At 38.9% G+C, this 15,036-nt stretch overlaps 1 protein-coding gene across 1 annotated transcript in view; it reads left to right on the forward strand.

Annotated features, from left to right (window-relative positions):
- Nucleotides 1-15,036, forward strand: part of LOC149817048 (Thioredoxin family protein) — a 61,593-nt gene that overhangs the window by 36,788 nt on the left and 9,769 nt on the right. Inside the window, exons 7-8 of the mRNA XM_089987815.1 lie at nucleotides 723-766; nucleotides 899-940. Of these exons, the coding sequence (XP_089843941.1) occupies nucleotides 723-766; nucleotides 899-940 (86 nt within the window). The remainder of the gene's footprint in view (nucleotides 1-722; nucleotides 767-898; nucleotides 941-15,036) is intronic.

Here is a 15,036-nt window from a genome sequence, read left to right on the forward strand (position 1 = left end):
TTCGTTATGTGCCACCACTTCAATTTCTTTCTTAATAACATGTTTACTTTTGTGGTTGGCTGATTATTATCAGTTATTTGGCTTGAAAGTTATCTGATTCCTTCTGCAGGCGGCTGGTTATTATCAGTTGCTGGTTTTGAAGTACAATTTCCTGTTTGGTTCTTAACATTGGTTCCTCTGTATCTAGCATTTCAGAAACTCGTACCACTTGAATTTTAGAGATAGGGGTCTATCAAATGGAAGGGACAGAACTTGATACTGAAAGTGTAACTCTTGGGTGGCCCTTGAGTGATATATTCATGTATGATCCAAAAATATCTATGCGGCTATCCAATGCTTACCTTTTGAAGGAAACTTTGGCTATGGTGCAAAGTAGAATGACTGTCACATGCTTCTAAGTGTACAACATTAAGATTTTTGCAAAGAACTCAAGGAGGGACCCAAGAGGGGATGAAACATTTTCTTTCCTTTCCCTTATGCCCTTCTACACATTTATTGTGAAATCTGGCTAAGCAGACCAAAAGAACCCTGCTCTAACAAGTAAGGTGAAAACTCACTACTAATCAATTCAACTAAAAAAACTCATGTCACTCTTTAATAGAAAGAAAGAGTCCTGTTTCTCCTCTTTTCTTTATGGGACTCCTTTAGCATGAATTTAGTCCCTTAAATTTGAATGTGGTTTTTCTTTAGCATTAAGTTGTTTTTCTTGACCTTGTTCCTAGGTGATGGAACTCGCCCTTTTATGCTGTCACTTGGGCTATTAACGGTAAAATTTTGTAATCAAGTTCTACATTATGTCTCTATGCTTAAGATTGTTTTCTTTACCTTCCCACCTTTTATGCAAAGAGATGGATTTGTACCTTTTCATGAGAATTCTGACAGAGATGTTGCATTGCAGACTTTAACTGCGGGGTTTGCGATGATTGGTCGTATGGGAAAGGCAAGAACTTCAACAATTATCATTTCTTTCCATATTTTTTTTTTCAATGTTTCTTGAACTGATCATGCTATTTGGTTATTTAGTCCTTTATTCTCAGTTTCTAGAGAATTCTTAGTGCTTCCTGAGCTATAATCAATGTGAAAGCTAAGAACAATAATAACAGCATTAGCCTCAGTTTTTATGTTCCTGATGAACATCTTTATGTGTGATGTGGTTTAGGTCACCTTGTTTTCCACCTTGTGTGTTATTCAAACTGAAATCATGCATTAGGATTAGGGTTTCTCAAATGGAGCACAAAGGAGAGGTGAAGAACAACTTCATATTCAATAAAGAGGAGAGTCCCTTATATGGGTTGACTCTCACTAAGTGTGCTGCAAGACAAAATAAAAAATAAACCTGTATAGGACAAAACTACCCATGATACTGCTATAATGTACAAAAGAATACTTAAGGTGAGGAAAGACTCTTAGTAAATACATCTACAATCTGATTCTTTGAGCCCACATATTCCAAAGCAATAACTCCATCTTCATAAGCCTTCCTTGTATAGTGACAATCTATTTCAATGTGTTTGGTTCGCTCATTAATCTCTGGATTATTTGCAATATGAATAGCACTCATATTGTCACAATATAAATGAGTCTTGTCCACAATGGAGACTCTCAACTCATCCGGTAACCATCGTATCCAAATAATCTTAGCAGTGACTTGAGCTATAGCTCTATATCTATGTCACATGGGTGCGGGCACGGGTGCGGGGATTCGGCACTTCCAAAAAACCCGGGTGCGGGGGCAAAAATGTAAAAATAATATATATATATATATATATATATATATATATATAACGTAGGTTCCCCTGGCGCGGGTCGGGGTCCAGTTATCGACCCAACATGCTGCGTTCTGCTGACTGTCATGATTCAATCATGTCTGAAATTCTCTGGTTTTCACGAAAAAAAATATTAGCAAAGGTTTGATGTGGTTTGTTGGAGAGAGTCTTCACGAGGCCTACGGCTCCACTGCCACGCCACTGCTTAGGGTTCTTCAAATTTCATTTTATATACAGTTGCACACAGATGACAGCTAAAAGAAATTTATTGGATTTGACATATGGAAAAGAGAGGTCTACACAAGGCTACGACTAGAGCACCCATCTCGTCAGGAGAAAAGTGAATACTAATAGCCACCAAGGCTACCACCATCATTATCATTTATTATGGAGAGAGAAAATCCTTGACGAAGAAGGATCTGGATCGTTGAAGCCTTGAAGGATAAAGACTTCAAAAGGCTCTTGAATTTTGGTTTTAATTTTTGAGGAAGATGGATCATCATTTCCAAGTTAACAGTGTGTTTTCCAACGCTGCGAATTAATTGTTTGGAGGCAGGAATAGCATGGGAATCTGGGATGCCAACAAAGCTCGTGAGATGTTGTGGACACAAGTGCCCCTTTATAAAACAAGAGCAGCATCAAGCAGCTGTCAAAAATTTTTTTTTTTTAAATTCCGCAACCCATTTCGTAGGGCAAATTTTTTTTTTAAATAAAAAAAATGGACCGAAATGACCCTGGGTGTGGTCAACGCACCCAGGATCGGGTTGACCGCACCCGGTGACGCACCCGCATCCGCACCCGCGTCGAGTCGAGTCGACGCGGGTGCGGCACCCTGCTAGCCGAATCCCTGTGACATAGCTCTATATTAAGCTTCCTCTGTGGACAAGGCAACTCTATGTTGTTTCTTGCTTTTTCATGATATAAGGGAGCTTCCAAGAAAAATACAGAAGCCTATAGTGGAGAGACAATCCCAAATAGAGCCTCCGAAATCAGCATCACAAAAGGCTCTCAGCACTGTGACAGATGATGATGAAAATAACATACCATAATGTATAGTGTCTCTCACATATTCGATAATCTTGAGTACTGTGGTTAAATGAATTGTCCTTGGAGCACTCATAAATTGACTGAGTACATGAACTAAATAGGTAATATCTGGCCTGGATATGGTCAAGTATATGAGACTCCCAACTGGTTGTTAATATACTACAAGATTCTCTAACTCTACGTTTGTGACTCTCATCTTCAAATTTGTTTTCATTAAGAGAATTGACTCTTCTTGAATCATCTGCCAACCTTGCCTTTACCACTAAATATGTCGCATACTATCTGGGACAAATACAATTCTCTTGGAGAGTATGCTATCTCCAAACCAAGAAAATATTTCAAACGCCCTAGGTCTTTTATCTCAAAAATGCTAGACAACTTCCTCTTGCTCTCCTCAACTCTCTCCAAGTCATCTCCTGTGAGTATCATATCATCTACTTAAAGTCATGATGACTCTACTCAAATCCAGGAGATTTTACTGCTGAACTAAACTTCTCAAACTAGGCTCGTCATGCCTGTTTGAGTCTATATAGCGCTCTACGAAATTTGTAAACCCTACCCTTTGGATCTGAATATCCTTGTGGTAGTTCCATATACACCTCATCTTCCAGGTCTTCATTCAAGAAGGCATTCTTGACACCAAACTGTCATAGAATCCATTATTGTACTGCAGCGACAACAAGCAATGTACAAATAGTTGCCATATGAACTATTGAAGCAAATATTTCAGCAAAATCAATTTCAAACCGTTGACTATAACCCTTTGCTATTAATCTTTCCTTATATCTTTCAAATGACCCATCTGCCTTGGTCTTTATCTTATAAACTCACTTGCTTCCAATAATATTCTTTCCTGATGGAGGTTTTATCAATCTCCATACCTGCATCCTCTCAAGTTCACTTATTTCTTCAATCATAGCTATTTGCCACTTTCCTTTTCTTGATGCCTCTACATAAGTCTCAAGCTTAACATAAGAATGAATCAATGCTAAAAATGCACGATGTTGAGGAAAAAAAGACTCTGGATACAAAACGATGAGGAATTGAAGTTCTAGAGCTTCTACGTACCCGAGGAGGATTAAGGAAAGAATATGACAACTCAGATAAAGACTCTAAATTTTGATAGCCGGATTCAGATGACGAAGGAATATGATCGGAATCGACCTCTTCTCTTCTCTCTGGCTTTGCCTCCACTTGATCTAAGAAGGGAATTTCGATAACATTTTCATGAGTAGGTTTGTCCAAATCGACTATCTTTAGGTTGAACTTACTCCCCTTGAATCTCCACCATTTCATTCACACCCTCATTTTCATCAAAAGGAACAAAAAATGACAAGTCAGACTCATCTCATCTTTTCTCCATGTTGGCTAAAATATAACATATCCTTATGAAAGACAACATGTTGGGATACCCACACCCTTTTTTCACTAGGATCATAACATTTGTATCCCTTTTAGCTATTAGCAAAACCTCGAGGAGACAACTTATCTTTATATCTACCAGGTAGAAGAACAAAGCATATACATCAAAAAACTCTGATCATATCATAATTTGGAGTTCTTCTATACAATTTTTGAAATGGAGATATACCTTTAAGCACACTTGAGGGCATACGGTTTATCTAATAGATACTCAACTAAACTGCATTTTCCTTGTACACCTTGGGCACTTTCACCTCCAAAGCGAAAAACTCTTGCTGTTTCTAAGATATGTCTATTCTTTCTTTCAATCACTCCATTTTGCTTAGGAGTGTAGGGCTAGGATCTTTGATGAACAATATCTTTCTCCTGTGGGAACTTGTCAAATACACAACTAACATATTTACCACTAGAGTCAGTTTAAAGTGTTTTATTTTTATCTGCAAACTGATTCTCAATTATAACACAAAAGTTCTTAAAGATATCAAAAAGTTCACTTCTACTTTTTATAAAATATAACGAAATAAATCTTGTACAATCATTTATACAACAACAACAACAACTACGCCTTCATCCCAAAACAATCGGGGTCAGCGATATGAACCAACAAAGAAAATCATTATGGGTCTTCCACATGAATCCTTCTCCTCCATTCATTTCTATTCAATGCCATGTCCTCGGTGAGGTTCAAAGCATTCATATCCTTTCTTATCACCTCCATCCATGTCTTCCTAGGCCTACCCTGACCTCTTTTAACTAATATATTTTCCCATTTCACCATCCTTCTAACTGGAGCATCATTAGGCCTTCGTCGAATATGTCCAAACCACCGTAAACGATTCTCTCTCATCTTATTTTCAATGGGTGCAACGCCTACCTTCTTACGTATCTCCTCGTTCCGAATCTTATCTTTTATTGTATTTCCACACATCCATCTCAACATACGCATCTCAGCTACACTCATTTTTTGAATATGATGTCTCTTGGCAGCCCAACATTCCGTACAATCATTTATAAAAGTAATAAAATATGATGATCCTCCTTTTGACAAGACCAGCGAAGGACCCTATACATTATAATGCACAAGATCAAAATGACTTTTAGAATGGCAAGGCATAACCCTTTACCAACCTACAACTCTCAGAGTCTCTAACATGATTGGACACAATCAACTGAGGCCCACCAATACTTCCTAAAAGCACCAACTTTTGCAACCTAGAACTGAAAATATGACCCAGTCATTGGTGCCATAAACCAGACTCATCTATTACTAAAGCTCCTCATTTGATCCCGGACCTCTTCTGTTCACTCGTATCAAGCCAATCCAAGTAGTACAAGTCTCCTCTTCTATGACCAATCACAATCTTCTTTCTTAACAACCAATCCTGGTAATTTGATCAACAAAGATAAGATTCATAGCAAGGGATGAAACATGATAAACTTGAGAAAGATTAATTTTACTACTACCAGGATAAGAGTCAAAAGTAATGGAACTGATTTTTGAGATAGACATGGAAGAACCATCTGCAGTACGAAAAATGTCATTACAGGGTTGACAGTTGGTTAAGATAGGCTCATGAGTTGTCATATAGAAAGAAGCCCTTGAGTCTATTAACCAACCAGATGAGCAACTTAAGATACCTGAGAAAGCAGTAGAGAAAGCAATACCAGTTGATTGGGCAAGAAGTTGCAATTGTTGGATCTTCTCTAATAACTGAAGCTGACCACCACCTAACGATTCTGAGGCTCTCACAACTGATAGGCTGAGCATCAATATCAGTGTGATCATCCTTGGGCTTTGTGCCCTCATCATCAAAAGATGCTACATAAACTCCACCTTTCTTTTTCTTGAGCATTGCACAAAAGTTCTTTATGTGACCAAAGTTATTACAATAGTGACATTGAATAGAGCTCAAGTCACCTCTTCCTCCAACTCTTTCACTACCTCTATCACCAAATTTTTCACTTAGTTGTGGAGGTGCTGCCAGTTCATATTTTAGTCTCTGCTGCAATCAATTCAGCTAGAACATTGGTGACTAAAGGTAAGAGTGTACGATGCAGAATGACACTCCTCACTACATCAAACTCTGGTATAAGCTATATAATCAAAAGCGCTAGGTAATGCTCAGTATGTAAACCCCTAAAAAAACTAGTCGAGGACAGGGCGGGACTAGTTGGTACCCTAATTAAAATTTAAAAGAGTACAAAAAATATACATAAAAATATGTTTAATTCTTCTACTAATAAGATGTTTTCATTACAGAAATACAAAATTACACATGTTTTTACAAAATATATTAATATACATATATATAATTATATACAAATATATATATATATATATATATATATATATATATATATTTCAATTATTCATAACATATTCAGTATAATCAACAAAATATGCTTTCAACGGTTCAACCTTTCAGAGAAGCACAATAACACATACACATAAATAACGTATTACATAATTCATAGTACTAAACATGCTTTCAGGATTTTATAGAAAAAAATCATAAAAAACAAACACACATATATAAAAAAATAATCAATTAAAATTAATTGTGCATGCTTTCACTGTTTCACAGAAAAAATCCCAAAAGTAAAATAGCACACACACATATATATAATAACTAAGCATGTTTTCATGATTTCACATAACAAATCACTCAAACACACACATATATATAATTATATATATAAAAAATAACAATACATATAAGAATAATAAATGGCTAAACTGCCCTCGTGCCTAGGCGGAGGCAGCTTAGTCGCCGACTAGGCTCCTTAGTCGGAGTTGGCAAAATTGGTACCTTTTAAGGTACCCACCTAGGAATTGCAAAGCCTAGGCATTTTACTTACATCTGACTGACTAGGCGAACTAGTTGGTGCCTAGTCAGGGCTTTTGACTATATAGGGTCTAAGTGCCATAAGAAACTCAATAACCCTAGTTGTTTCTTTATATTGATCAAGAAGCCCTAAACATGTTTAACATGTGTAGATTGGTACAGTAGAGGACCGAGAGAGAGAAAAGAGAGAGAGAGGAAGAGTCGTTCACCTTAGCAAATTAGGTCTAATCTCCTGTTTAAGTAGAGATTAGCCAAAAGAATAAAATTACAGTTAGGTCCCTTATTATTTATAAAATATAAGAAACAACCTTAAGCATGGATAAAACTCTAATTAGTAGACTTATCGTAACACTCCCCCTCAAGCTGGAGCATGGATATCAATCATGCTCAGCTTGCCGCAACATTTTGAGAAACTGGGCCTGGCAAGAGGCTTTGTAAAAATATCTGCAACTTGATCCTCAGAGATTACATGCTTGGTAGAGATATGTCCAGCTTGAATCATATCTCGTATGTAGTGACAGTCAACTTCAATATGTTTTTGTCAGATTTGCTGCATAAATCAAAGACGAGAGAGAGAGAGAGAGAGAGAGAGAGAGAGAGAGAGAGAGAGAGAGAGAGAGAGAGAGAGAGAGAGAGAGATTTGTTGTTGTTGGGAATCGGCAGCTCTGTTTTCTCACACAGGCTGCGTTAATACTCTATTAACATTAATAGGGTTACAATAATGTGTACATGGATAAAAGTGCCCCTGTATTAGTAACTTATATTACATTAAAATACAAAACCTGGAACGGATATGGGTCCTTTATTGAATGGATCCATATCCAGCCCACATTCTAATATATTCTAATACCCTCCCTCAAGTTGAGCATGGGAATGAACCATGTGCAACTTGTTCTTCAGATACCAGAAACGTTGACTTGTAAGACCTTTTGTAAATAGATCAACAACTTGGTCTTCTGAAGGCACATAAACTGGTTCAATCTCTTTGTCTGCTATCTTTTGTCTGATGAAATATTGATCAATCTCGATATGCTTAGTGCGACTGTGATGAATGTAATTTGTATAACACTTTTATTATCACACATAAGTGTCCTGATTTTCCACAATAGGTACATTGGAGTTTACCTCTTCCACGACCTCTGCCTCTAACATTCATAGTATTTCCTCGTCCATAACTAGATGGAACAGCTAAAGCAGATGACTGAGATGCAAGTTGAGATTGTGGAAGAGAGATGACAAGTCTACTCAATCGATTGTATGCATCAGCAAAAGTAGGAACATCAGACCCGGTCAACATTTGGATTTTAGCAATTGTGAACTCTGATGATAGGCCTGTAAGGAATCGAGCAACCATAGTTTGTCCTTGATGATCCTTTTGTTTTGAGCAACACAGAGGTCTGTGAGCATTAAGTCTCTCAAAGGCAGCCTTAACAGAAGCATAGTACTGGGCCAAGGTCTGATCATCCTGCTGTAAATTGTATATCTCCTGTTCAACTTGAGAATACGACTCACATTCGTCTCTTGAGAATATGTATCTCGAAGATTATCCCACATCTGTTTAGCTGGATTATAATAAATTAGGCCATCTGCAATATGAGGTTCAATGCTATTCATGATTCATGACATAACAATGTCATTATCTTCTTCCCAAGTATTATATTTTTTGGTTTTATCATTTGGCTCAGATTCCAATAAAATATGCTTTCTACGATGTCCAAACACCGACATCATAAACATCCTGGACCACCTTGCATAGTTTGTTTCATTCAATTTAACGGAAGAACCATATGAGAAAGGATTAGCAAAGGCTTTGTATTTCCCAATAGCCTCAAATCAGATTTGGGAGCTTCACCCATAATGATTAAAAAAAAATAACTCAAAATCTCAACAAATGTTGTTGCTGCACAATACGCAAATCGACGACGGTGATTTGTCTTCACCACGAAACCCAGATCTGTATCAGATTGGAATCAAAAGAAAAAACTAATACGTGCTCCACAATATGCAGGTCCACACTGTAGATCTGTATCAGTTATAACAAAAAACTTTGATAACAGCGTCTGCACAACAACATAACATAGTAATGATCTGCTCCACAATACGCAGATCCACACTGCAGATCTGTATCAGATCCAAAAAAAACTTTGATAACAGCGTCTGCTCCACGCTGCTGAAAAAAACTTTGATAACAGCGTCTGCTCCACGCTGTCATTCCATCATCACTGAAACATAAACACAGATAATGCCTATCGCCCGCTTCACGACGTCTGCACAACACCCATACCTACACTCACCAGATCAGGTCGACCGAAAACCTGTAGGGTGGATGGCACTGCATTGGCGTTGTGAATCCACGTTCGCCCCAATAGAAGATTATACATTGGCGGCACATTGACAACGTGGAAAAGCACTGTGTGAACAGAGTAGTTGATAAATATTTTCAGGAAAATCTTGCTCTTTGTTGTCTGTCCATGATTATCAAATCCGTAAATGGTGATCGGATCTGGTGCATATTCTTCTTCTTTTATACCCAAAGCCTTGGCCATTATTTCAGGACAAATGTTGAGGCTACTGCCTCCATCTACAGCACATGGGGTACAATCTGTTAAAATGTAAACTGTAATATATATATATATATATTATTTAATATTATTATATTTTCTTTTATTATTTTCTTTTTCTATTTTTCTTTATTTTCTTTTTTAGCATCTAGTTCAATAGAAACTAGATATTTGATCCAGTCAAGTTCTTGTTGGAACTTGACTGTGCAAATAGTTGTTGGACTGTAGTCCAACAGCTATAATAAATGTTGTTGGACTATGGTCCAACAACTATAATAATAAATGTTGTTGGACTGTAGTCCAACAGCTATATTAAGAGACGTTGGACTTCCAACGTCTCTTTTGGAGAGCTCAAAATGAGCTCTCCTCTCTCTTCCACTTTTTTGTATATATAGGGGTGAACCCCTTCAATGTAAACCACTATGCTTCTTAAGCATTTTGTTCATGAATAAAGTATTATTTATTTTTCAAGTGTTCTTCCTTTTATACCCTTTCAAGGGTCATGCTTGTAGTGTCTCCAATAGACACTTGTTTGTGAGTTATTCGTGCATTTGTTGAAGACCATCATTTCATTACATGGTATCAGAGCTACGAAATCCTTAGATCTTGAAGTGCTTCCGGCTCGATTTCCGTGCCACATTTACAAAAGGTGTTTCATCACCTTGTTCTTGGCTCAAGAAGATTTGTTTGAAGAAAGGCGAACTTGTGCTACAAAATTTTTTGGTTTTGTATCCTCTCTTATTCCTTTGTCTACTCTTTTTCTTTTTATTTTTCTCTCTCTCTCTTATTTATTCCTCTCTTACCCTTGTAAAAGATGGATGACAATGATAAGATCACCATCATTCCTATGAAGCTAAATGATACTAACTATGTAATGTGGGCTTCGATTATGAAGCACTACATTTGGGGAAAAGGTTTATGGGGTATAGTGGATGGTTCCGATTTGGAACCTAAACTATCTCTTACCAAGAAAAATGGTGATAAAGAGGTTCCTCTAACGGAAGAAGAGAAGAGTAAGGCGTTAGCCACTTATGAAAAGAAATGAAAAGAATGAAGGATAGGGCATGCAAAAATTATGTCATGGCTCATCAATAGCATAGACATTAAAAAATGCTCTAGTCTAGCTAAGTTTGAGCATGCCGATAAGGCTTGGGAATACCTCAAAAACATGTATTCCCTTAAAGATATTGCACATGTATGCAATTTACAAGATAAAGTTCGGACAATGACTCAAAAAGATAAAACTATTCGAGAATATTATAATGAGTTGTCCGAACTTTGGGAAGAGTTGGCTCTTCTTGAGCCCAAATGGCATTGTGCCGAAGATATCGAGCTTCGCCAAAAGCAACTCGATATGGAACATTTCTATCAATTTGTGAATGGTCTAAGGCCAGAGTTTGAATCCACCAAATCGGCCATTTTACATCGTGGAAAAATTTCTTCTATTGTTGGTACTATAGAAGAGCTCACTATGGAGGAAAATAGACTTAGAAAAAGTACTCCAAAAGTTGATGATGACTCCGTTTTAGCTGTATCTAGACCGGGGAATCATACTCGTACTTACAAGCCGCCTCATTTTGGAAGGCAAAACGGCGACTTTGATAAAAGAAAAGTTATTTGTCATCATTGTCATGAACCGGGGCACTATAGGCCTCAATGTCCAAAGTTAAAAAGAAGAGAAGAAAAAAGAGTTGCATCTGTTGAATCCGAGTAAAAAGATCAAGATGCACCTGCATCTTTCTCCGGTCCAGGTAACTTTCCTTGGCTTTTAGATTCTGGTGCTTCTTTTCATATGACCCCAAATGTTAATAGTCTATCTGAATGTCTTAAAAATTACTCAAGTGTGTCAAAGGTTTTTACAGCCGATGGCACATCTCTTGAAGTAAAAGGAATAGGATGTTTTGAAAATCTTCAAAAATCCAAAAGATTTTTTATCCCAAAAGTTAGATATATCCCTAAACCTATGTCACAGGGACTCGGCAAAACAGGTGCCGCATCCGCGTCGACGCGACGCGACGCGGGATCGCGTGCGGGTGCGGCACCGGGTGCGGTCAACACGACCCTGGGTGGGGTCAACGCACCCAGGGTCATTTTTGTCCAAATTTTTGGGCGAAAAAAAAAATTCCCCCCCCCCCCCCCCCCGATGAAAAGGAGGAGGATTAGGGCAAAAAATTTTTTTTGCCCTAATCTCTCCTCTCTCTCCCCTTGAGCTCGAGCTCTCCCATCGCCGCCCCCAGCTCCGCCGCCTCCCAGACTCCTCCTCTCGGCTCCTCCTCTCGGCTCGCAGGTATGTCTCTCACTGTCTTCTTGGGTCGGCTGGGGAGGGGTCGAGCACCCCCCCCCCCCCCCTCTCTCGGTCTCTTGTTGGGTCGGCAGGGGAGGGGCTGAGCCTCCCCTGCTCCCTCATTTTTTGGCACAGGAGTTGCCGAGCCCCTCCCCCATCTACCTCTTTTTTTTGGGTCGACAGGGGAGGGGCCGAGCCCCTCAAATATATGTTTTTTCTTTTTTGGGTCGACAGGTGAGGGGCCGAGCCCCTCCCCCATCTTTTTTTTTTTTGGGTCGACAGGGGAGGGGCCGAGCCCCTCCCCCATCAGTTTTTTTTTTTTGGGTCGACAGGGGAGGGGCCGAGCCCCTCCCCCATCTTTTTTTTTTTTGGGTCGACAGGGGAGGGGCCGAGCCCCTCCCCCATCAGTTTTTTTTTTTTTCATCTGTTTTTTTTTTTTGGGTCGACAGGGGAGGGGCCGAGCCCCTCCCCCATCTTTTTTTTTTGGGGGTCGACAGGGAAGGGGCCGAGCCCCTCCCCCATCAGTTTTTTTTTTTTTTTTGGGTCGACAGGAGCCCCTCCCCCATCTGTTTTTTTTTTTTTTTGGGTCGACAGGGGAGGGGCCGAGCCCCTCCCCCATCTTTTTTTTTTTGGGGTAGACAGGGGAGGGGCCTAGCCCCTCCCCCATCAGTTTTTTTTTTTTTTTGGGTCGACAGGGGAGGGGCCGAGCCCCTCCCCCATCTATTTTTTTCTTTGGGTCGACAGGGGAGGGGCCGAGGCCCTCCCCCATCTTTTTTTTTCTTTGGGTCGACTGGGGAGGGGCCGAGCCCCTCCCCCATCTTTTTTTTTCTTTGGGTCGACAGGGGAGGGGCCGAGCCCCCCTCGCTCTCGCTCTCTTGTTGGGTTGGCAGGGGAGGGGCTGAGCCCCCCCTTCTCCCTGTATTTTCGAATTGATTTGAAAATTGTAATGTATTTTTTTTTGTGTTTTCAGGATAAAAATGACGGATAAAGGGAAAGGACTTGCTTCATCCTCATCCCAACATGTGAGTTCTGCTGCTAGTTTTGCTGATAGTTGCAGTAAGATTGATGATGTGGGGCCACTATGGGTACATGTAGATAAACTTGCAAAAACTGGAGAAGGAGGTGGTGGAAACAAAAGATTTCGATGCAAGCTCTGCGAAAAAGATTTTGTTGGGTCTTACACAAGAGTGAAGGCTCATTTGTTGAAGATACCAGGGCATGGCATTTCAGCTTGCAGAAAAGTTGATGAGGCAATGCGAAGGCAATACAAGAAAATACAAGAAGAATATGAGAAGAGAAAGGCAATGGCCGATTCTTCTGCACTCAGTGTGCCATTTGCAAGCCACCAAGAAGATGCTGAAAAAAAAAGAAAAGTCAATCTAGGAGGTAGAGGAACGATACAAGCAGCATTCAATACATATGGAAGAGAAGAATTGGATAGAAAAGTTGGGAGGTACTTTTATTCTGGTTCACTCCCATTTAATGCGGCTAGAAATCCTTATTGGAAGGATTTAGTAACATCCTTGGCAAATTGTAATTTGAGTGGTTATGTGCCTCCAAGTTCAGAAAAAATACGAACCACACTTCTTGCAGAAGAGAGGGCAAACGTGGAGAGGTTGCTAGAAATTAAAAAATATTCATGGGAGCAAAATGGAGTTTCCATTGTGTCTGATGGATGGACAGATATTCAAAGGCGTCCATTAATCAATTTCATTGCTTGTTCGCTTAGTGGCCCAATATTCTTGAAAGCAGTTGATGCATCTGGGGAATATAAAAATGCAGAGTATTTGAAGGGATTGTTTATAGAAGTGATAAAAGAAGTGGGTGATCAGAAAGTGGTACAAATCATTACAGACAACGCTCCGGTTTGTAAAAGTGCAGCGTTGAGTTTGGAGAGTGAGTACCCTCATATTTTTTGGACTTCCTGTGTAGCACACAGCTTAAATCTAGCCCTAAAGAGCATATGCAACCCCAAAGAAGAAGAAAATTCACAAGTATATGCTTTATGTTCATGGATTGAAGATTTAGAAAGAAATGTCAAAAGCATTAGGAATTTTGTTGTTAACCACCATCGTGCTAATGCTATATTTAATAGGCATTCTGATTTGAAATTGTTGAAGGTCGCTGAAACACGTTTTGCGTCCATCATTGTGATGATGAAGAGGATTAAAAGAGTGAAGAATGCTTTGATTAACATGGTGACTGATGAAAATTGGGCATTCTATCGTGTTGATGATGATATGAAGGCTCAAGAAATTAAGAAATTCATTCTTGATGATGAGTTTTGGGACATAGTGGTATACTTCCTTCAATTTACGCAACCTATTTGGGAAATGCTAAGAGAAGTTGATAAGGATGAGCCCATGCTTCACAGAGTTTATGAAATGTGGGATAATATGATTGAAAAAATACAAGTTATAGTTTTCATGCATGAAGAAAAAAATCCTGCATTGGATGATTCAGATTTTTTTAATCATATTCATTCAATTTTAGTCAGAAGATGGGATAAGAGCAACACTCCTTTGCATTGCATGGCACATTCTCTTAATCCAAAATATTATGCAAATAAGTGGCGGGCTGGTGGTATTGGTCGTGTCCCTCCAAATTTAGACCCAGAGCTATCAAGACATAGAAATATGTGTATGACAAGACTTTTTCCAGAAGCACATCTTCTACATCAAGTCACACAAGAGTTTGAAAAATTCTCATCTTCGAGATTATATGCACCGGCATTATTCGCGAGAGAAGAAGATAATATAGATCCTATCACATGGTGGTCAACATTTGGATCGGAAACACCTCTTCTGTAACGTCTTGCATTAAGATTGCTATCGCAGCCTGCTAGTTCATCTTGTTGTGAAAGAAATTGGAGCATATATTCTCAAATCCACAACATGAAGAGAAATAAACTCACCAGCAAGCGTGCAGAGGATTTAGTATATGTTCATTCAAATCTTCGATTACTTTCGCGAAGCAATGATGAATACAGGTACTAATTTGCTCTCTTAGTTATTTGATTATTTCTTAGTTTTCATTTAAATATACTTGTATTGTATTTATCATTTTCAAATTGGGTTTATAATGCAGACAAGGAACATCCAAATTTTGGG

Source organism: Nuphar pumila, chromosome 14 (assembly GCF_984573655.1).
Source record: "Nuphar pumila chromosome 14, dmNupPumi1.hap1.1, whole genome shotgun sequence".
NCBI classification, from domain to species: domain Eukaryota; kingdom Viridiplantae; phylum Streptophyta; class Magnoliopsida; order Nymphaeales; family Nymphaeaceae; genus Nuphar; species Nuphar pumila.